The 25,408-nt window shown below is 32.3% G+C and overlaps 1 protein-coding gene across 1 annotated transcript; it reads right to left on the bottom strand.

Moving 5' to 3' along the window:
• Positions 1-10,751: 10,751 nt before the first annotated feature.
• Positions 10,752-24,357, bottom strand: LOC133194585 (DNA repair protein complementing XP-C cells homolog). The gene is made up of 21 exons (XM_061330520.1): positions 23,507-24,357; positions 23,169-23,253; positions 22,817-22,901; positions 21,882-22,097; positions 20,747-20,809; positions 20,314-20,400; positions 19,596-19,996; positions 19,094-19,233; positions 18,583-18,633; positions 18,020-18,112; positions 17,572-17,718; positions 17,219-17,276; positions 16,871-16,982; positions 15,644-15,688; positions 15,320-15,364; positions 14,974-15,063; positions 14,130-14,211; positions 13,772-13,865; positions 13,158-13,251; positions 11,444-11,539; positions 10,752-11,091 (listed from the first exon to the last, which is right to left on the bottom strand). The coding sequence occupies exons 1-21, from the start codon at positions 24,063-24,065 to the stop codon at positions 10,972-10,974; spliced, it is 2,763 nt and encodes a 920-aa protein (XP_061186504.1). The 5' UTR covers positions 24,066-24,357; the 3' UTR covers positions 10,752-10,971.
• Between the last annotated feature and the right edge of the window lie 1,051 nt (positions 24,358-25,408).

A 25,408-nucleotide genomic window follows, 5' to 3' on the forward strand; every position in this document is an offset into this window, starting at 1 on the left:
CTTGATTCATTTTTTTTAATTATGTATATAAATAATATAATAACAATATAATCAGGTATTATAATAACGCATATATGTAAAGTCACATTTAAAATTGTTGTGAAAGACACCCAATTTTTCTTAAAATTCACAAAAATACATAGTCAATAGTGATAAACACAATGAAGTTTTTGTTACAAGTTACATAAATCAATAAATAGTATCCGATTAGTGCAACACAATGACGTCTTATACTATTATGACGTCTTATCTAGGTAGTTCAGAGTAGTTACAGCAGATTGTTCAGTGCGATATTTTATCGACATACTTTTATTCTAGTACAACTCTTAAATCTTGTACATATACAGACAAAAATTTCTTAGCAGTGAATAAAAAGAATTTGTAACTAACGATTTTACAATTCTTATTTTTAAATCTTAGATAAGTATTCTTCTGCTAGACTTCCAATAACTTGTAAGTGTTGTAAAAACAGCATTCGAACAACCTAATTGAAGTATGAATGTACTACACATCTGAGGAATTCTAGCGATCAAGCTGTATTTCAAATTATTTAAATGGTTTTAAAACTCACCCCCCCCCCTTCCCTGAGGGAAAATGGACGAGGGATGGAGAATGCAAAAAATCATACTTGTCCTACACAGATTTTTCCTCACTTTGATTTGTTTCATTATTAAGAGTCATTCTCTGTAATGGCTTCAATTTTAATGTAGGAGCTCTGGCTCGCATAGTCTCAGAATTTCTCCAAACTCTGCATGATAACAGTCTTTGACGCCGTTAACTCAAATCAGGCAAAAATTGGTATCTACGTTCATGTTTTCCATATCAAAATACCCTTAAGTTAGAAAAATGTCATTTTTGAACATGTCTAGCGTCCCATGGTTTATGTTTGCAGCAATGCAGACAAGTGGCAATGACTGTTTCCAAAAATTGAAGGTTTTAATGTTCAATGTTTTGATCCTACATGATCTTATCTTTTTAAATACATTTTTATGTAATTAGTATTCAATTTTTCAAGATTGTCGTCCTAATTTCCACATTTCAAAAAATTCAAATTTAATTCTTAAAATAGAGCGTTGAAATGGAAATTATAGGAAAAAAATATGCATAAAAAGCTGAAAAATATTTCGTTTTCTTGGATACCTTCGTATGTAGATTCCAAAAGCTTTTATGATTGATTTTTATAAACAAATAACCCGACTTTCAATTTTGACATGTACCACACAACCTCTAACTGGATATGAGTAGGATCATTCATGATTTCTCGGTCCTTATTCTTGTAGTATATTACAGCTTCCAGTCAATGAGGTATACGTTTGTATGAAATATATCTCCAACATATTGTCTAATATGTTTTAAAAGACGCAGCAGTCCAGCTACCATTCCAAGTTTTCACAAAGTTTATATCACACAGCCACCAATCGCTCCAACTCATATCCAAATGATATGAAAAGGATTTCGTTATCGGGACTTCAGGATATGCGTTGGAGGGACTTTCTGCATTCGCTTCGGAGGTAATTTGAGCTCTTTTTCTTGTATTTTGACCATTTTCTACAAAACAAAGAATGTGATGGTGACTTTGTTTCAGTGGATCTTAGACGCTTAGATGGACCTTAGATGTATTGGCTCCAGTCTTTGGCGCCCTTTTTTCAGCTCTTCAAAGATTTTATTTTTCTTTTTATATAAATATTTCGGATTTCCAAAGTTTCAGCATGAGCATCACTGAAAAGGCATAATTTGTCGAAATGCGCATCTGGTGCATCAAAATTGGTACTGTATATTATTTATATTATAACCCTTGGGTTGAGGCACTGTTGGTGGACTATTAGTCCCCGAGGGTCTCTACAGCCCAGTACCTACGTAATTCGGTACTAGCTTAAAAATACGGATATATATCAAATTGCTGTGATAAAATTCAGAAATTTATTTCAAAATTAATGATTATCTCCCTCATGCATAGCTCTGATCCTTCGATGTATTTGGCTCCAGTCTTTGGCACCTCTTTCAGCTCTTCAAAGTTTTTTTTTCTTTTAACATAAATATTTCGGATTTCCAAATTTTTGACATGAGCATTACTGAAGAGACATAATTTGTCGAAATGCACATCTGGTGCATCAAAATTGGTACCATATATGATTTACACGCTACCGGATAGTTTTGTGTAACGAAACAGACAGAATAAAAGATCTAGCGTCTTTTTAACACTGAGTTCAGTCCAAACAGTTCACAGTGAGGCAATAACTTAATAAAAGAGGTGGAATCACATTCTCTGTTTTGGAAAAAAAATTGTCAAAATACAAGAAAAAGAGCTCAACTTACATCCGAAGCGAATGGAGAAAGTCCCTCCAACGCATATCCTGAAGTCCCGATAATGAAATCCTTTTCATATCATTTGGATTTGAGTAAGAGCAATTGGTGGCCGTGTGATATAAAATTTGTGAAAACTTGAATGGTAGCTGGACTGCTGCGTCTTTTAAAACATATTAGACAATATGTTGGAGATACATTTCATACAAACGTATGCCTCATTGATTAGAAGCTGTAATATACTACAATAAGGATCGAGAAATCATGAATGACCCTACTCATTACATGCCATCGGGCATGATTTGTGCTATATTGCTTCATATACCTGTGGTAAATTTTATGCTTCTAGTTTAACTTGAGGAAGCATTGTTGAATCCCACCCCCATTTTTTTCACAATTTGGGAAGAATAACCATGCATTCATTTTGTTTGCTTTATACACAGAGCAGAAAAGAAGATTTTCAAAGAATTTTTAAATGAATTTTCTCTATATTAGCAAAAGAGCCCTGTCCTAAATCCAGAATCTCAGAAAAAGAGACCATGACTTCACAGTTTTGGACGAAGCACTCTTGCACATCATATTCATGCACCTAGTATGTACTATAAATACACAATATCAGAGAAGATTTTCAAAGAAAAAATGCATTTTCCCTATAGACGAATGTATGGATCCCCATCCTAACTCTAAAACCCCGGACCCAAGGGCCCAAATTTCACAGTTTTGGAAGAGGCACACTTGCTTAGCAAAACTACTTAGTTTGTCTGAATAATATACATGGAGAGAGAAAACAATTTTGAAGAATTTATACACTTTCACTATATGGTCTACAAGGGCCACTCTAACACCAAAACCATTGACCCAGGCCCCGTGAATTTTAGAAGTTTGAAGAGGGTGAAATGCTTATGACAATCATGCCTATAAATTGACTTGGGGGCTATGAAATTCACAATTTCTGTTCCCCTTCATTCATAAATGATACTTATTGGTTGAAATTGGTTGAACGGGTCAATTAAAGTTGAAAACTCACGCCGAACGAAAACAGATAGCATTAGGTACGTACCAAAAGTAACTCATGTACATGTAACCTAAAAGTACACAGACCAAGTGTCCAAATGGACAATTTATGAAAATGTGACAATCTATCGACATTCTTACCTTCTATTTTGGTTTCACAAATGAAAAACCATTCTGATTTCGTCCGGGGAGACTTCCCACTGTTAATTAAATGAGTGTTCTCCTCAAATCGTTTCACAACAAAACGGCCATGTATAGCACATGTGGTATTAATAAATAATTGTTTGTTGGTATTCTTTCTTAGTTTGGCGCATAAGAACCCCGACGACCAAGAACTTGAATTAGAAATATAAACTGACAACTGACCATTCAGAGCATATGATGAAACTTCCCCTGTAAAATAACATCTTAAATTATGTTGCATGAAGTAATTAAAATCAATGTTTTCAAAAATCAATTCATTTCATTTTTTCTGTCAATTACAGTGCCGACGATTTTTTTTATCGTTTTTAAGATATGATACACGTAGATAATAGACAAAAAATGGATGCCTGGATTGTTTTACAGTGTAATTACTTAAGTTGTAAATGGTGCAAATATCAAAAATGGAAACTTTCTATGATGTACAAAATTCAACATTTTTGCTTTCATCTTTATCAACATATACAATATCTTTATCACTTTATAGGACATTATTTTGAAACTTTGAATGAAATATTGTAATAAATAAACTTATTCATTTTATTTTTATTAACATGGCTTCAGTTATTTGTTATATTCATGATTTAAAAAAAAAATAAATTAAAAAAAAATAAAATAAAAAAAAAAACAACAAACAAACAAACAAGAGGCCCATGGGCCTTAAGGGTCACCTGAGTATAATACAACACTGTATTAGGATCCATAGTAGTATAAAACAAAATTAACTGACAGAAGAAGCAATGTTGCCCAATTATTTTAAAAATCTCGTAAAAATACCCTTGCTTATTGTAAAGTGCTAGACCCGAGTGATCTCCTTGGAATCATAATTGGTTTTCCCAAGTCTTACAGGGATGATAATGAATGCAAAATATACAAATGCAATGGATACTTGCCGATTGTGTAAGGTATTCAATATATACAGATATGTTTTTGTCACTTGTCTAGTGGTACAACTCAGTACACACAGACTTGGGTATACAACGTAGCTATTTGCCTCTTGTCACCAATTACAATAAGTCACCCTGGCTCTCTGTGATTCTTTTATACATGTATTGCTTTCCAGGGAGGAATCTTACTTTGAGCATGCTTTGCTCATTTAAACCAAGCATTCATTTTTATTTTGTTTCTCTATACTTGTATAGAACATTCGATCTTTCTTGTATTCCCATTCAATCAAATAACCTGTTAATTAAATCTTATACAAGGATTCCTTGATTAACTACATTTAGCAAAGGGTAGTAACTCTCATTTGCTTCACTTATTACAATCGTGGACTCTGCGCAAGAGCAAAGAAAAGGTACATTTAGTTTCAATTATATTTAAAACATTAACATTGATATTATTACATTTAGTTTCTTTGCTTAGTACTCAGGGGCAGAGGAGAATATTTTCAAAGCATTAATACATTTTTGCAAATTAATCTATAGAGCCCCACCCAAGCACAAGAACCCCTGACCCAGGGGCCATGAAATTCACAATATTTGAAGAGGCATCCTTTTTCATCATAACTACATGTACGTATTTAGATTATTTCCTTAATACTAAGGAGCAGATAAGAATTTCAGAACTTTAATTTATTTTCAGTATATAATAAATAACCCTCCCCCCACGTAACCCCTGACCCAGGGGCCATGAAATTCCCAATTTTGGAAGAGGCACTTTTCTTCATCATAACTACAGTGTATGAAATTAATTCATCGGCTTAATACCCAGGAGTAGAGGAGAGGATTTTCATAAGAATTAATGCTTTTTCACTATATAATCATTAGAATCCCGTCCTAACACCCAAACCCCTGACCCAGGGGCCATGAAATTCAAAAGTTTGGAAGCGGCTTTCTTCCTCGTCATATCTATGTACTTAGTTCATCGGCTTAATACCCAGGAGTAGAGGAGAAGATTTTTACAGAATTAATGCATATTCACTATATAATCATTAGAGCCCCACCCTAGCGCCAGAACCCCTGACCCAAAAGCCCTGAAATTCACATTTTTGGCAGAGGGCTCAATGCTCATTACAATCATTACAAACAGTTTGACTGCTTGATGTCCAGGAGTAAAGAGGACAGTTTTTAAGATTACATTAATTTGATGGTTTTAGCCCCACCCCTCAGGCCCCACTTGGGCAGACATGAATTTTACAATTGTTACACCCCCCCCCCTTCACCCATAGATGCTTTATGGCAAAATTTGTGAAATTGGTGTAGTGGTTCAAGAGAAGAAGCTAAAAATATTCAAAAGTTTATGACCAATTGACGACGAACGACGAAGGACGAAAACAGATAGAAAAAGGTCATTTAAGTGACTCAAGTGACCTAAAAAGTTTGTATTACCTGACCTTAAACAGCAAAGTGTGATAGATGTCTATTGTTTTTTTTTTTTTTTTTTTTTTTTTTGGTTAACGATCTTAATAATATCAGAAATTATTTAGTGAAGAGATTTAAGGGCAATCGTTCGGGCGAAAATAACACGGAGCTAAAATAACCCTGTAAGAGTATTTAAGTGTACTAGTATTTGACATGTTTTTCTTTGTAAGAATATTAAAGATTATGTATATCTGTTTTAAAACATTTACCTGAAACTTCTATCCGGTAGATACTTTTCAAAGTTGTGAAATCTATGTACCATGTAACATTCTCAGTTTTTTGTGTTCCATGACATATGGAGTAGTCGCCATCCATAATCGCTATTTCTTTGACTCTCTCATTCCCAGCAGACATTACTCCATAACGACCTTGTGACAAATTTTCTTTGGAAAAAAACCCACAGTTATATTTGTATTCGTAAATGCATCTTACGATTTATTTTCATCTTCAAAAATTGGTCGTGCATGCAAGATATGAAATGTACGCTCAAGTTAACAAATATCTTTATTTTGGCTTAACCCAGCAAACCCTTAACTTACCCTTAGCGCATCGTCATCATTAAAAGACAAATTAAGAATTTAGAAAAGTCATTTTTAGGCTTGTCATAGCAGCTGAAGTTATACATAGCTATCTAAATTACTATTTCACTTACCGTAGCCATGACAGTATGCAAGTAAACTAAACATGATCATCATCTTGAAATCCACAATGGTTACAGGTGGCATATTATATTTCAGTGAATATCCTATTCTTCTTTCAAAGTTCAATGAAAAGATTTAAGAAAAATTTAACAAGGAAATAGTGTTTTTTTAACGACAAACACTTCAACAGCGGAAAGGAGAGATAATGAAACATTTTATTTTTTTTCAGCGACTCTGTTGTAATACAGTGTTTCTACATTATACAAAGCGACGCCTTTCACACTCCTATTCAACTGGATGTACATTGACATTTACCGATGTTTCAATGATTATCAAATTCTTTCATTCCATAGTTATGCCCAATGATGTTGTTTGACTTGGAAACAGAAATGAGACAAAAAAGGGTTGGTAACAATAGTTTGTTTGAAAGAATGTAAGCATTTATGAAGTATTTCATTATATTTGCCCTTATTTGATAAAACCCAATATTTTCTACATAATTAATTCATTAAATAAGTATGGTATTTTGAACTTTGGGAATGCGAATTTTGCTTTAAAAAATGTTCCTGCTATGAAAAACAAGTAATACATGTATACTGTATTTGGAATATTAAAAATTTGTCATCAAGTGGTCACTTTACAAACAAAATGAATCATTTTCCTTACTTTAAGGTTTCTTTTTTTTTTTTTTGTAGATAATAACAAAGATTAAATTCATAGAAGGTAATGAAGGTATGACCCTAGGCTTCAGAATGTCATAAATATGCATCTCAAACAATTTGTAAATAGCTTCAAGATTGCAAAGATAGGTTACTATAACCTACTTATAGATTGTCACGCTCTTAGGCCCCAAGATACTTCATAGTTCTCACAGTGGGCAAAATATCAGTTTTAACAAATTTATTTTAGGAATCTTAAGATCAAGTCTTTTGTCCTAGCGCTATGTCTTGAAGAATTTGAACCTACAGATATCATCATCCTTATATTTGCTTTAGGTTGTTCTGGAGAAAACTTACTGAGTTACCATTTATACTACTTTAACGTTCCAAACTTATATCCTCTTGCTGACACATTGGTTGAAGGATAATATATTGTAAATAGTACAAGCCTATTTTTGAAATAGCACCCATGCTAAAAAGTTCAAGTAGACCGCCGTAGCATACGTTCTTTGATAAGATAAAAAAAAAACACACACACACACACGAAGAACAAATTTAGGGTAAAATATACGTAATATTCAATACAGGATTACATATGATGAAAATTTGCTGGAAACTCTAAACACTCTTGCGGAGTATTCAGTAGAGCATATCAAATAATATTAAACTCCATTTATTTAATTTCATTTTTTAACAGGGGAATTATTTTAAAAAGGGAGTTATTTATTATTTGTCTTTGAGTGTATTTTTCAATGAAATATTATTTCAACTACCTCACACATCATATTTGTATGACAATTAACTTAAAAGTGTTTTGTAACATACACTTTTATTAGACGGATATAATAGATTTATATATTCTATGATAATTTGGTGTCTGGAAATATTCTTAATTGTATGAAAGAACCTTTCTTCCTTCACATTAAAGTTTACAAAGCTTTTTATAATCTTATAATAATCTGCCATCTACAGTAGTGTAGTTTCATATTGCCAGGGATATCTCTTAAGGACAGACGATACGTTCCTCAATAATATATAATTTTTTCCAAGATTTTGTCATTGAAGTATTGCTACTTTAACAAGTTTACTCACAAAAAATTGAGGTACCTTACCAGGCTTTTGTGCAAGATACCAGAGGATGGTGTTTCCTATATAATCCTTTTGGGAAAATCTTTATTTGCCAATATCACACTTTTTAGTGTTTCGATTATTTCAAGACAATAAGAAACCTGCTAAGAAATCAGAAAGTAGTTAAAATTTTGAATATTTTTCATACACTATTAAGAGTTGCAAAACAGATATTTGAGGAACGTATCATCTGACCTTAATTCTCAAACTCTTAATATGTGTTTATATCGTAAGTATATATATTCATTAAATTGCAAGATTATTTAGATTTAAGTTTCATGGCGTAGTATAGCTTTTATTTGGCAGAAAGGAGTGAACGAAACATACTTATGAAGAAATGGTCCACGATGAGGTGTTACTAAAACTCTAAGACTTATGACTTTCTGTACGAATTGGCCAATAGCAGTACTGATGAAACATATCCTTGGAATTAACACCTTATGTAAAATTTTTATATTGTTAAAGGCAGAGATTTAAAGCACCGCCTTCAAAAATACCTGGTCTGTGTACCCCTGTCAATCAAATGCATTAAGGTACATTATTGGTTGCTAGAACTTGATTGACATTTACTTACTAGTCCCTGTGTATACCCTATATACCTTGTTTGGCACTAATGGCGAACTTCAAATTAACTTTTGATCCTTTGATATTTACCACACATAGTATAAACAACAGAGAAGATGTATTACTATGGAATTTTTAGCTTGATAATATATGTATATACATACCTGTAGTATTTGAAAAAAATATGATATTCTTTATAATAATATAAAATTTTATATCAAAATTTGGTAAAACTTTTTCAAAGCTGAACAAATATTTTGAATAATAAAAGTTTTTAATGGGTGGGGATGCTTTGACAAATATTCAATTACAAATTAATAAAAATTATTGAGATTAAACTCTATTTTCAACTTTTTATTTCTAATTTAGAATCATCTCAAAAAACCAACACAGGTAAAGTTTGACTTCTTGGGTATTCTACTGTGTATTAAATCACTTCCTGTGTATAGGGATTAGGAGACAAATGACCACAGGTAGACTGCTAGCCCTCAAGGCATTCACACCTGTACAAAATAAGTCCCTCCCTTATCTGGAATTTACCACCCGGTAAAAAATCTCTGCCTTTAAGAACATCTCTTTAATATGTACTCATTTAAAAAAAGAGATGTGTGGTATAAATATTAGCTTATTTGTTAATCTGAATTATTGTGTTTGCTTATAATGAGAAATGAAACACATTTCACTTATATTCCACAAACTTCATCCTCTGTTTTTTATGTACAGCTCAGAGTAAATTCAAATAAGTCTGAAGTTTTGTGTAACATTCCCTAAGAAATCAATTTTTTTTTCTTTATTAAACAGAAAAAAAATCCTGCATAAAAAATAATGAAAATGTACACATTATTTATTTATTTTATTATTCTTTGTCCATCTTTGCATGCCCTCTGAATTAAGAGAAAGAGAGAGAGAGGGAGCTAGGGAGGGAGAGAATCTGCTACATAAATTGCAGACTTTAATTACACTTTTTAAAGTGAATCAGTTTGCAGCAAGTACAATATTATGACATCATAATACAGAATGATATTTATGTTCATGCATGGTAGTTCCTGAGAAAAATGACGTTTTTCTTACTTACAAAGAATCTTAGAGAAAAATAATTAGAAATGTTAATATATAAAAATGTTGCTGCAAGTCGATGCTTGTGGGTAGCTTAAACTGTCTTTCCAGTGCATGCACCAAATATCCCTAAGAAGCATAAAACAGTTTTTTATGAACTAAAGTACGATATAAGTGATTTTCTTTACTATTTTCCAGGTGGTTTTGAAGGAGACAAAATTGCAACTATTTCTCCAGCATGGAATGCGTACATGTATATTTATCATCCCTTTCTTCATTAGTAATACATCCTTTTACATTCATATTCATAAGTTTTTTTTTTCATAAGTATTTTAAAGGCACAAGTTTAAATTGATAATATATCAAGAAAATATTTGAAATCTGCATATCTAATTTATTTCTTAGTATCTTTATTGCATAACATTAGAATTTATATCAAAAGCAATTAACCAAAAGGACAACATGTGCATTTTGTTGAACAACTTTTACAAAATGAATGTATAGTTAAGAAAAAATATTAGATTCTTGCATTGTCTATACTTAAAAGAGCACTACTCTTTACATCATGATTCGGATAACAAAGAATCCCTATTCACTTAAAATTTCTCCTTTTTTTCTGTGTCTTTTCTTTCTCAAATGCCTGTTCTATATCCATTTTCCTTTGATATCCCTGTAATTACTACCACTAATTATGAAATTTTATGTTTCCCTAAATAATATGAGATTTGAAATTGTACATTACAATCACTCTTAATAAGGTTTCTGGTTTTGATGTATCAACCATCACACGATAAGTGGGATATTTCGATACTCTATTCTTACGAATCCTAATTTAAAACAATATTTACAAGGTTTTCATGAGAAAACATTCTTTTTCCATAAATAGTTTTGTGAAAATGATCCCCTTTCACCGGGTGTCTCTAGTCACAAGGTTTTAATGCGTTAATCATTCACTTTCTGTATGCTTATAGATAGTGATGTGGATATAATCCCGTTTCACTAGCTTTTGGATTTTATAATTGTAATCCTCGGTTTCTCTCATCACAAGGTTTCCTGTGTGTGTGATAATTTCCCTGACTTTGGAAGCTTTCGAGGCCAGGACTTTTCAGCATCTGTTGCTTTCTTTCCCTTAGGCTTTGGTTTTGTTTGTTCCTCATCTTCCTATTTATCATATATAAATAACACACTTAAAATTTGCAAAGAAAAAAAATATAATTTACATAAAACATTTCAAAAAAAATTCACTGCATATGTGAAATATAACAACGTTGGAGGGGATACAGTAACGTGCTTGTGAGAGTACAATGAGAGTGGGGACAAGTGAGTCCATGCATAATGGAAGTAATAACAAGGTTTTTTGCCATGGGGTTGCCCCTATTTAGCAATACGTTGGCCTTGTGAAATCTAAATTATAAGAAGTACTTTCAGTTCTGTATGGAATCTGAGGGGGGAAAAGATACTGGAGCAAGTGAGTTATGTAAGAGGTAAAGTATATATAATTCATGTACAGTACCTTGTCAACTAGGTTAAACCTTTTCTTGATTCTTTCCTTAATCAGCAGTCCCTTGATTAACAGCTTCCAGTTTCCTATCACCCTCTTCTCTTTTTTCTGATATATAAAAAAATGTCTTTAAAAATATTATTCACCTCAAAAAACATGATATTACTACTTGAGCCTGTATAAGGAGAAAGATTGTGTAATTTAATGAGAAGTAATGAACTTGCTGACAATAAGACCAGAGCTTGCATTTGAAAATGTATTAAATCTAATCTTTGTGAACTTATAACTGAAATCTTGTCTTTAAATTCCATTAATACAAGCACACAATGGATGAAGCCACATGAGTAACTCTGGAATATTTACATCCACTGAATAGTATTTCCTTTATTTCTTAAGAAATCCATTGCTGTTTATCTGTGAGTAAACAACACTAAGCAAGCCACCAGTATAGATTTCTTGAGCAACGGCTGTTCCATCAATTATACATACAATGTCATACACTTCTATAATACAATATTTAACATGTTTAATTTTACATTGAATGTTTTTTTATTCAGATATAAATATAAACAATAAAATGAATTTCTTTGTTTATTAGTACGGGAATTAATGTCGCAGCTATTGCAGAAAAAAATTTACATAACCCGCTTACGCGGGTTATGTATTTTTTCTGCAACAGCTGCGACATTAATTCCCGTACTAACAACCAAAGAAAGCATTTTATTGTTTAATTAAAATTCCTTGTAGTACCTGTAAAACTGGATTTAAGAACTGGCTCCTCCAAGACCATAAACTGAGAACAGACTTAAGTCAAAATTTTGATTTTAAATATTTTGAGTTCTAATTAATTTATGTGCATGAAACGTTGCAGGTGTGCAAATTACAAAAATCCATACACATGGAGAAAGATGTATTTCATTATCAAAATTATTTTAAAAATTATATTAATTTGAAATTTTGACTTAAGTCTATTCTCAGTTTATGGTCTTGGAGCCTAATTTGACTGTAGTAATTCTGGATTTAAGAATTAACGAATGGTAACTCTTGACTTATTATTGAATTGACTTAGCAACTCTGGATTAAAATACTAGGTTGTAATATAATAACGTTGGATTTAAGTACTAACTTGTAGTAACTCTAGACACTGGCACTAACTTGACTTATTAACTCTAGATTTACATTTAAGTACTGACTTCTTGTAACTCTGAATTTAGAAGCCCTGACTTGTAGTGCCTGTTGATTTAAGAACTAAGTAACTTGGATTGTAAGTTCTGACTTGGCTGTAGTATCTCTGAATTGAAAACTACTGATCGACCTTAATAGCATCAGAATTAAGTACTGACTTGTTGTAAATCTGAATTGAAGAATTGGCTTGTAACAGGTTTTAAGCATTGTCTTCCAGTAACTCTGGATTTATGTACATTAATGATTTATTGTAAGTTTGGATTTAAGTACTGACTTGGCTGTAACTCTGGTATAAGTATTGAATTGCAGTAACTGGATTTAAGTATTGATTTATAGTAACTTTGGACTTAAATACTGACTTATAATAAGATTGGATTGAAATACTTTGAGTAACTCTAGATTTAAGAACTGACTTTTAGTTACTATGGATTCATTTAAGTAATTCTGGATTTAAGTAATGACTTGTAGTATTCTGGACTTAAGTACTGACGTTAAGTAACTCTGGATTCAAGTAACTCTGGATTTAAGTAATGACATTTACCTCTGCCTCTTTTTGTTTCTGGATTTCCTGTTCTTCATCCCAAGCTGCCAATAGAACATCTTTATGTTCCTCACACACAATAAATCCATCCAATCTGTAATATTATAATAATCAAAATGCAATACAACAAACACAAAGCGTTCATAAACAATGATTGCATTCTATTTGTAATCACATCCAACAAAGAGAATGACACACATAACTTTCACAAACTTTTAAATATGAATCCATCCTGCAATCAGATGAAAATTGCCAAATATACTGTGAAATCACTTATTTTCGTAGGAGTGTAATTTTCATTCTTTTCAAGGTATGCTGAGAACCCATGGATTTACGTCCTCCACGAATTGCAAATTATCATACAATATTATATAACAACTCATCCATGAAATCAAAACCCCACAAACCAATTTTTTTTCCCTCAGAACATGAAAATTTTACTGCTCGAAAATATGTGATTTTACATTAGGATACGCAAGTCTACTTTAAAGTTAACACAGGACCAAATTCTGAAATAATAAACATACTTGCACAGGGCACTGGGGCTAACAATGGGGCATTTAGTGTGAGGGGCATAATTATATAAGGTATTCAATGTGAGTGACATTACTTACACAGGATGTGAGAATCCACAGTGTGTGTCCCAGCCCACCATGGCAGGGACACAATCTATGTTCAACTTCTTAGCTACCTTGTTTAAACCTGGTACTGAAATATGAGTTCAGTAGTAATTAGATATTTATTCAAATCAATCAATACTGAAATGGTCATGAGTGTTGCTATTTTTTAATGATTATTGGGTTTGCTTTTGGCTTGCCTATTAAATTTGCTTACTGAATTTATCCTGTGATATTTTTTTTTTCAAATCATAATTATGTAACATCTTATTCAATTATTAAAAAAAAAATCACTTTTATTAATCATATTTCTTTTATATACACCATAAATAATTCTAAGGACCTGTATACATACTTTTGAGATGAACAGTCCCTGCTGGTAACATAGTAGGTTTGAACATTTCCACATTTCCATAGGCATTCCTAGGAACTTTTCCCTGTGTTTCAATAAATTTATATGCTTTAATGCATAAAAATACAATTTGCTATACTTTTTTTTTTAATCAGAGTTTTACATTTAAAATAATAATGTGTGATATTATCAATTTATGTTTAGATCACTCTAAACGTATATGAGCTAGTGGTAAATATTAAATGACTGAGTCAATTCAAACAAAATTTGGATTCAAAAGAAAATGTCTGTTTCAGCATGTCTTGTCTGATCTGTCTCAATTATCAACATGTTTGACAATTTAATTCAAGTATTTTTGACTGTGTAAGTTTTCAGGCAAGAATTTTAAGGCTTGAGAAATTCTGATGGTACAAATGGGAAAAAATATACATTTTTTTGGTTCCTTAACCATACATGTGAATTAATTTTTAAAAAAGAGATTTATCTTTCTTTGATTAATTATCAAGTATAAAAATTTTGTGGCCAATATGTGAAAAGTTGATAATGTAAGGAATATAGTTTAGAAATCACTTCAAAATCTCATGCTGGAAAATACTTTTTTTTTCAAAATAATTAGGCCTTAGGAACCCTGCTATAATAACTTTTCAATGTATGTACACAATTTGACTCATAATTCTGTATACTGTACAGTAAATCGTGGTTACAGAGATGTGATTTTCATTCCCTGTAGTTTTAAAACGTATCACAAACTTATTGAATATAAAGAATTACATGTAACAAATCAAAATTGTTTGTCCCTGGCATTTCACTACAAAAATTTTACTGTAACAAAATACAGAAATCTTACATCAACAGCTGGTGGAGGTATATAGAGTTCTGTCTGCCATAATCCAAATACCTCCAGATCTAGTGCATCTGGGTCAAGTTTGGGCTTATTCTGTAAATGGCCACAAAAAGCATGATTAAACTGATAAGTACACAGAAATGTACCCATATAATGGTGTCACAGTCTTTTCAAATTAAGATTTCAATTAAAAAGAATTTTCTGGCACTACAGCAAAAAGCATGCTAAGTTCTTTGAGAAAACCATCTGCACTGTATACATATCAACCATTTGTCTTTTTTTTTTCTTATATGCTATGACTAATAATTTTTCTGTCTGTTTGGTTTATAAACTAGAATTTATCACATACCCATTTTGGTCTTGACTTCACCATTTTGTACGCTTCTTCTCCAATCTGGAATGGCATGCAATTTCTTTTTTATCTTGCTGACAATGAATTAAATACTAAATACTGGCATGATGATATATTTGCTTCTGAAAGCAGTATACTCTGTTACTTCAGTCATTCACAAATAAATCAACACATGGTGCATTTAAGCTATGCATAACAACCATCTAAATCAACACATGGTGCATTAAAGCTATGCATAAAAACCATCTAATACATTTTTTTTTTCAATTTTCAAAATAATTAATCCTCAAATTGGTAATTATAGAATTAGTGTCTACTAACCCTCACAGCTCTGCCTTCTTTCAGCCAAGTCTCTCTGGAATGTAACTGTAAATAGAAAAAAAAATCTTAAGAAAAAAATGGGTAAAGCTTAATATACATTTAGTAATAAACTCTACCTCCTTTTTAAATCCATCTTTCTCTCAGAAGTATAATTATACAGAAAAGAAAGCTTAACTAATTATACAAACAAAATCAATGATATTCATTGACTTGTATTCCATAAGTTGTAATTATATATATATATCTTCTTCAAATTACAGTTTACAATATTAAAGATATCTTGCAATACAAGAGAGTTTGCTGGGGGGGGGGGGGGGGGGGGGGGGGGTTGTTTACAATATTTTCAACTGGGGGGAGGGGGCGAATACAATATTTGCAGTATTTACTAGAAGTGGACTTCCATAAATGGGTATATGAAAATTCACCACAAAATTATTTAAAAATATGTAAATCATATACATGTACAACTAAGCCACATGAAATCTTAATACTGGTTTTACAGAATCTCAACCAGTCCCCTGAATTTACATGTATCTTGAAAATAGGTTAAGACTGGATCTACATAAATCTAAATACATTTTCTTTTACTTTCTCCACTTGAATACATATACTGCAATATTATTGCATTATAGAACTAGAAATCACAATATATAGCAAAATGACTTTCATGACAATACTCAGTTTTATTACATTTTCAACAGTGAAATACTGTGATTTATTCATTGAATAAAAGTGATATTCTCTCACAGTGTGAAAGGAATACCAAAATGATATTCTCTCACAGTGTGAAAGGATATCAAGTAAGTAAAAAATAATTTCTGGCCTGTCATAAGATAGAGATAGTAACTAAGCATCTTGATAGAGCTAAAACTGCAAATTTCTTCCCAAATATGTTGCGAAAAAGCATGCTTTGTAATGTTTTCAATAACACAACTGCTAAGCTATGATGTCTCAACTGCTCAACTACGACGTCAAGCTTATGACACTGTGTTAAGAAAAGACAGAGGCAAAGGGAAAATAAAAGAAAATGTAATAAACAGAAAATTCAATGTTTTGTAGATGAATATGGAATTTATTTCATTCGTGGGACAGGATTTTTTGACATTTTCACTTGTGCTTCGTACTCGTGAAAATATAAAAAAAATCCTGTCCCACTGTGAAATAAATTCCATATTCATCAACAAAACATTGAATATCCTCTATTTACTAAACATTTTCATAATCTACCTCATGTACACACTCTCTGGCATAAACTGGTTCCCCTCTGATGTAGCCTAGTGGTGCTGATGTCTCCGGGTAGATAGCCTCAAACTTTAACAAATGTCTCCGAAGGGCATATCTATCAAAAACACCTTAACTTTAATTTCAGAAGTGAAACCCCATTATTACTGATATCAGTATAATTATGTTTGACTTACCGTTATCTTTTCCAGGTTTGATGCAAGGAACATAATGTGTGCCTTTATCACGGTTTATTTTTTTTAATCTCAGTACATATATTTTAAAAGAAAATTAGATATAAAGCTTAATGCTCACGAAATTAATTCAATATTTAGAAATTAAATATCTGCTTACAGAGGATGGCTCTTAAAGGCTGAAATATTGGTGGGTAATGGCCTCTTCATAAGGTTGGCTACAAATAATACAGAAAACACTTAATTATTACATATCAGTGATCAATCCTACCATTTTAAGACTCTAGACTAAACTCTGAATTCCAAGTTTTTCCCTAAAATATACGAAAAAAAATTTTGCTGTACATATTTATCATACTTTACACCTTTCCTTCTTTAAAAAGCAGAATTTTGTTAAAATTTAACACATTTATACTTCCATTCTTTATCAAATACAACCTCCAAAAACATACATGTATCATTTGCTAATTTGGCCAAATCAAGCAAGCCTTCATCATGAATTCACTTTAGTACCTTTAATTTCCTCATCTTCAGCTCTGTCTTCCTCACATTTGTACACACTCAGTGTCTCCTCCCACCACTCTGGATCCACCCTTAGCTTTCTGGTGTCTGTCATCCAGTTGGAGGCATATCTGGCTGTTACATCCTTCCATTTTCCATCTGAAATAATGTTTGTTACTCTAAACTTACAATTACTTGAAATGAAGAAATTTGACTGACAATACAAAGTAAATAATACAATTAACAGAAAGAATAATACATGGCTTTAACAGAAAGAATAATACACAGCTATTGCATGAAACATTTAAAATACCTCCATTATCCATCTTTACTGTGTATGTTATTATTCTAATCTTAATTTCAACTCAGCATGTTGCAACTAATTTTTATCACAGTGACAGTGACTATATGAGCAAACAGAAAACTGCTACAGACAGAACTATTGTCATCACAGTCTGACCTTCATTGTAAGCCACAACGTAGTGGACAGGCTGGGTAGCAGCACTCTCTATACGGTAAGGACGATTGATGTGTCCCCTCAGGCAGTCAATACCTGAAACAGCAAAATCAAGTACAGTCAAACCTCGTCATCTCGAACTCCATGGGACAGAGAAAAAACTTTGAGATATCCGAGAATTTGAGATATCTGGAATAAAATACTTATTAATAAGGGATAAGGGGTTGGGACTTCAAAATCACTTTGACATATCAATGGTATTCGAGATATCTGTGTTTGAGATACTGAAGTTCAACTGTATATGTACATCATATTTTTGTTTTTCACATCTTGTAGTGGAAATGACATTACATTTTAGCTTGACAAACTTTCAATTAATATGGATAATTTCTTCCTGAAAGAATTAACCTTTAGCCTTTAAAATTTCTAAACTACAGGTTGAAGGCAATATTTTCATTTATTTGTCAGAAATTTCAAATCAAAACAAAAAAATCACATACATGTATCTACCAAACTAACAAATGTACTTCAGAGTCTTTAATTCCTATAGAAATTCTACCACTTACACATCCATGATTTCTCAGGTTCCACATAAACCTCCACCCATTCATCACAACCTACAATATATTATGGAATCAATTTCTCTACCATCAAATACAGTAACTGTAGACATACTTTTTTCTGCATATTAAGGATTAATTTTTGGTATGTACATGCACCCTGTCACAATTTCTCCAAAGAAATTTGTCACAGCATACTAAAAGTACATTTTAGAAATACAATGGCAGTCAGGGATCGAAATGTGCATATAATTTTCTACCCGCAGATTGAATAGAAAATGTAATTCCACAAAATTATGACCCCATGGAAAAAAGTAAGTTTACAGTAAACCAATGTTTAGTTGTCGTTAAACACTGATTGATACATGTATTGTCAAATACTAATAATAATTTTTGTCAAGATAGTACTTGTAACTGGCATAAAATTCTTTAAATCAAAGTTTTTTTTTCTAATTTCCAGCTAAGGAGAATACTAAGAATCAATGGAAAAACTAAAATTGGAATGTGCATGTCATACCTTGTTTGGACACCAGCCCTTCACTCTCAGAGTCTGAAGATAAGACTTTTTTGTTCTTTTTCTTTCCTGACGTGGATTTTCTGACTGGACTTCTGAATGTCCTTGTTTCTTCCTCAAAATCAGAATCTTTATCTGACCTGCTTATAATGTCAAATACAACGTACGGCACACATTTAGAAATCTGTACACTATAACTAACTCTAATATTTACTCTGTCCTGGATTTTACAATTATTTTACAATCACAAATGAGTCTTCTTTGTCCAGTTCATCTCAAATTCAAAGACTTAAATTTCCTTCACGCTATCATTAAGGAATGAATTATTTATTTAATCTAGCATTTGTGGTAAGAAAATGGGAATGTGATAGGAGGTCATTACGATACGTCCATGTCATCTAAGTAAGAGAGACTTAGCTTCATCACTGCTGTGCTACTCTGTATTACAATCAACATTAACATTCTGAATCCTACAACAGAGCAAATTATTCCAAAACAACTATACCTTTCTGAAGATTTGTCAGACAAGCTCAAACTATCTGAACTCCTCTGCTTTCTTCCTTGACTTCCACAAGTCTTTTCTGGCTCAAAGTCATCTCCTGAGTCATCGATATCACTGTTGTCATGGTAACTGTTTGGCCTCACTTTGGAGTCCCGCTCCCTGAGACTCTTGTTTTTGATTTTTTGAGTTTTTGACACCTTTGACACAGAGCTCTGTTCTGTAGATTTCCCAGCAGTACTCTGTTTCTTTTTATTACTGCTTTTCTTCTCTGTCTTGCTTTTACTTTCTTTGCCCTTTTTCTCTGCTTTAACCTTTTCTTTGGGATCTTTCTTGGAGTTTTCCTTGCTAGGTTTTTTGATTGCAGCTGGGTTCCCTTTTATGTTAATTTTCTTCACATTTTCTTCCTGAAATTAAGTAAAAAACATCAACATGCATACTATTTAACTTCACAATATCTCCTTGTAAAAGAAATTTAATATGAAACATCTAGTTGAACATGCATGCATACAATTTAACTTCACATTATCTTCTTGTAAAAGACTTTTTTTATATGAAACATCAACATGTATAAAAATTAAACTTCAAATTACATGTAAAAACGATATCAAAGAATTACAAATAAAATTCACATTTAATGTAGACCTACTGGACAATACATTGTATTTTTATTACAGTTTCAACTCTCCTGTTAACCAAACTAATTTTTTTAAATTAAGCTCACCTGTTTATTATTTTTAAGAGGGAGGGGCTGTAGAGATGTAACCAGTCTGGCATTGAAACCTAAACATCTTAACAGGGCCAGGTAGAACTATGTGAAATATGACAAGCAGAAGTCATTGTCAATAATATATCACCAAATGTACATACATGTACCAGTACATGCATCAACTTGAGACACAGAATTTATATGTACCAGGTATATGTGATTCAATTTATTTTGACATTTTAACATTTACGGTATTTTTAGGTACATGTATATGGGATAATTTCTGCTGATGTCCATTTTTGAATTGCAGATTTTGAAATAATTGTTATATTTAATTTCTTTTTAAAAATTCAAACTGCAAAATTTGCCTGCTATGTGGTATAATGTTGGTAAATGATAATACATTGTAAAGTATTAATAACAGTGCTACAAAATAGGAAGTACTTACTAAAACAAACTCCATACGACTGGCAACTTTTTTATTCTCCATTCTTCTTACAAGAGATTCAGGCTACATAAAACACAGAATTTTTTAATATGAAAACATATATCAAGGGGAAAAATATAATCAAAAATAAGTCACAATTTTTACAAAGTTATTACAATGAAATAATTTGTCTTAAAATTATCATTCAAACTTAGCTGCCTGCAGAACTGTAGCTCTCCGAAAAATAATATTGACAGACCGGAGAGCTAACAGTGCCACCCATAGATAAAACTGTATATTTAATGGCTAAGTTTTGAATTTATTTTACCAAATTCTTACCTCCAACTGTACAAAAGCTTGATTAAAAAAAAAAAATTCCTGGACTCTATCAAATACTCTCATAGTTGACATCTGCACAAAGGGTGTTGGACTGAATTATATTGCCACCCAAAATGGCAATTAATTAGGTGAAATTTTGATGGTCTCAATTTCAGGCCCAGAAGGGCTTTTAACAACAGTTGTAACAAATGATTTGTTGTGGAAATAGTAAAAGAATATGTTAGGAACTCACAATTAGTAATATTTTGAGATGGCAGTTTAAATATTATAGAGAAATAAACTGCAAACTTTTTGTGCACAATAAATATATAGTGTTTTTTTTCTCTATGGTTGGCACTGTAGCTCTCTGGTCATCCATCCCAATTTTTTCAGACCAGTTAGCTACAGATCGGCAGCTAGTAAAGACAAGCATGATAAAATAAATCTAATGCCCTGTTCACACGGAGAGTTTAATTCGCAGTAAATTAATTCGAAGTAAACTAATGCGAATTAAACTAATGCGAATTAGAATGCGTTCACATGAGAGCTACTGCGAAGTAAACTAATGCGAATTAAAATTATATTTCTACAGTAAGGCTATTCTGTAAGCCTATTATGACGTCATTTTCAAATCACGTCACATTGTGCAGAGCAGGTACATTTTACATAATGTCATAGTGTCTGTACACATTTTATTGATTAACATGATGAACAGGGCATAAGTGAACTCTTGGCTTGCTTGGAAAATACACTTTTGATTAAATATGTTCATTCTTTACACAATACTGAATAAAAATACAAGCAAAAAAATCATAATTATATGAAAATATACGCATACCAGATTAGATTTTTCATCATCAGCAATGCTACAGTCAATACTAACAGTCCCTTTGTACCAATTTACAAATCTTGTGTGAGTAGACGCATCGTACTTCCTGAGAGGGAGGGAGGAAAATTCAGGAGGAATGATAGACAATGCCACACCCCTTAGGACCGAGTCATTACACACCTGATTCAAGTAACGACCCGTAGACAGCAAACACATCAGATGTACCTGTAATGAGGTGAAATAATAATTTTTAAAAAATTTCTAACACATTCATGTATCTTTTGTTATTATCAAGATGTCTTTTTCAGACAGAAAAAGGTCTTATTCTTAATCACAATCCAGAGTTATCTTTCCTGATACATGAACCAAACAACCAAATAGCAGATCATATGCTGCACTAAAACATTTGCACTTGGAATGAAATGTCTTTAGACTTCTTGGAATTTTTCAAATATAAAATTGTTTTTTATTCAATGAACATTATTAAAGATATTGATGCTAATGTAAAAACAAGTTCCTTTCAAGCTTTGAAGATACATGTATGTTTTACAAGAACCTTATAAAATCTGAAGCATGAACATGCAGATAAAGGTGATGTGACTGAATGGAACAAAAGCTCTGGATAGAAATTGATCCCAGGATGAAAATGGTCAAAAATTTAACACTCAACTACAGTTCAACACTCACTTTAACACTCAACTTCAGTTGAACCTTGATATCTGATATACCATGGATACGTCAAAGTGATTTTTATGTCCAACCTTCTTTTTCTTTATGTTTTAAACCTCGTTATCTTGAATGCTTGTATACCTTGATTTTTTTTATCTGTCCCATTGAGTTTGAGATAACAAGGTTTGACTGTATATTGTTCACACGGTAGTCATTTATAATGTCTCATCTATGTTCAAACAGAGCATTCCCACAATTACAACTTAGTAGCTCACCTTGTGAATATCCTCCCTTAATTCTTTGTTGAATCTGTTAATTTGTCTCTGGACATAGGCTTTCCAATCAAATTCTTTCTTCTTCCTGATTAGAATATTTAAACAAAAAAATTGACTCTTAGAAACACATGAGCTAACAATAGACTTTATTGTCAATTACAAACTATCAGATTATTGGTATTTTTAGCTCTTGTCAAGCTTGTGTAAAATTTTCAAAAAGCTTAATAGACAGATGTTAATTGATTACCATAATATAGGAATATCCATGTACATGAAGTAAAATCTGTAAGAATTTTTTTATCAATTCAATATCTGAATGAAACACACTGTATAAATGTTGATAAAAATTCACCTTTTCTTTATGAAGTTAGGGGCCTCTAAAATCACTTCCACTGGTTCCTTTGGAATCTGAGACTTCAAAGGGCTGCCTTCAACATCTAAAATGATTTACCATTGTCATATCAGTTGACTGTGTGATCAAGTAATTTCTATACGGTAACCATAGAGTTTCTTTTATATCAAGCACTCCCGTAAAATACAAATGGATTATTTGTACATGTTGTGTGCAAAAGTTCATCACATTTTGGTTTTAATGTGTTTTGTTATTAACTCTATCATTATTACTGACAATTGGGAAAATAACACACATGGCAACAGGATTTAATTCTTAATATACTAAATATATTTCACCTTTGACCTCCTCCCAGTCTGACTCCTCCTCGCTGTCCCCGTCTGTGTCCCCGACACTCTCCTGACCCCCAGTAGACAACCCTGAAGGACCTGCCTTCTCACTCACCCCTTCCATGTGCAGCAACACTGACATTACATCTGAATGGTCAATGTTCTTGGACTTTTCTGAGGATCCTTTGAAATGAACACTTTCAGGTGGGCAAGAAATATCATTAGACCTTTGAGATTCATGTGTGGAATTCTCTACAGATTTTCCTGAGTTTTTCCTTTTTGACGAGGACTTTTTATCAACATTAGTTTTACTAATCTGTTTTACATCTTTTTTGTCTTTCGTATTTTTCTTTGTTTCTTCACCTTTTTTCTTGAGCTGTTCTTCATCTTCACATTGCTCTTTTCTTTTCTTCCTTGCAGCTGCTTTGTGTGCTTTCTCTTTTGATACTGAATGAGGCGTACTCTTTGTATCTACACCTTCCCTTGCTTTGCAGATTTCTTCTTCGTTGGACGACTTCAATTTTTTTGTCACGGGTTCAAAGTCATCATCAGAGTCGCTAGATGACATGACACCAACTTCATCACATTCCCGGTCAATTTTAACTTTCACATCACTTAATCTGTTTTCTGTACTTTTATCCAACTTAATTCCAAGATGTTCTGCTGTTACTGTGCTTAGATAAGGAATATCTTCATCTTTTACTTCATTATTCCCCTTTGTGCTGCCTTTTGTCTTTGCTTTACCCCTTGCTGATCTTTCAATCTTCTGCCTACATGGATCACCCAAGTTGTCTTTACTCTGAACACTCTCTGTTCCAATTTCTGCTTCATCATTTGTGTTACCTGAAACCTTTTTCTGCTTTCGTCCACGAGTCTTATTTCCATTCTTCATTTCTCCATCATGCAATAAAATTGGTTCATTTTTGGATGCACGACTTCCTTTACACTTAGTGCTGCTGGGTTTACTATCCGCAGTGGTTACCGTCCTTTTTCTTGATTTCCCTACACCCTTGTCCGATTCTCCAGAGTGCTCCACTGCGACCCTCTTTCTTGATTTTCCTGTAACCAGCTGGTCGCAACTATTTGTCGTTTTTATTAAGTTTAAATCATCATTGTCAATATTTCTTGTGCTCTTGTCCAGCTTTACTGTGCAAGTCATTTTAACATCACTAATATTATCTCCATCTGCACCAGTCTTTGAATCTGCATTTGATTTTAACATACATTTATTTCTCCCCCTGACTTTTGTGCTTTTTGCTACCGTATTGTCAGTTTCACGATGAATGCGTTTCCGTGCTGGCATGTTTATTTTAAGAATCCTGGAAAAAACAAAGAACTTTAAATTGGACCGAAAAGCTTTTATGCAACACCTCTACTGCTGTAGGCGGGTAAGAAAGTGGCTCGTGAAAAAGATATCAATACATGCACGTTACATAATTACCGAATGTCATGAAATATGGCAATTGTGCTTTATTGAGCTAATTTTTGCACTTAAATGGAATATGCTATGCATAGTAAATTTAATTTTGAATGCAATCACGATTTAAATACTTACTGAAAACATTCCCACGTGCTTTTGTTTATTTGGTTTTCGGTTATGCAACCTCTTCTCTTTTTTTAGACAAGTCGTACCATTCATATTTCGTAATTGTTTTTCAAAATTCGAGCTGAGCTTGAGGTCAAGATCTAATAAATGAAAGGTGCCTAAAGATTTCTCAAATTTTAGAAGTGAGTTCTTTTAATGATCCATTACAAATATAGCTTGGTAAAAAAAGGTGTATCGGGACAAAATTTTTAGGCAAACGCAATAAAAATTCATCTTTTAAACTGCCATTTTCATGATTTTCAATGAAAAATGAAGAAGGTCAGTATAAATTTCAGTTTTTTTTCATCTCAGACAAAGGAAATGTA

This window comes from Saccostrea echinata, unplaced genomic scaffold (assembly GCF_033153115.1).
Source record: "Saccostrea echinata isolate AGI-Se365-2 ecotype Australia unplaced genomic scaffold, CSIRO_AGI_Sech_v1 ptg000029l, whole genome shotgun sequence".
Taxonomy (NCBI): domain Eukaryota; kingdom Metazoa; phylum Mollusca; class Bivalvia; order Ostreida; family Ostreidae; genus Saccostrea; species Saccostrea echinata.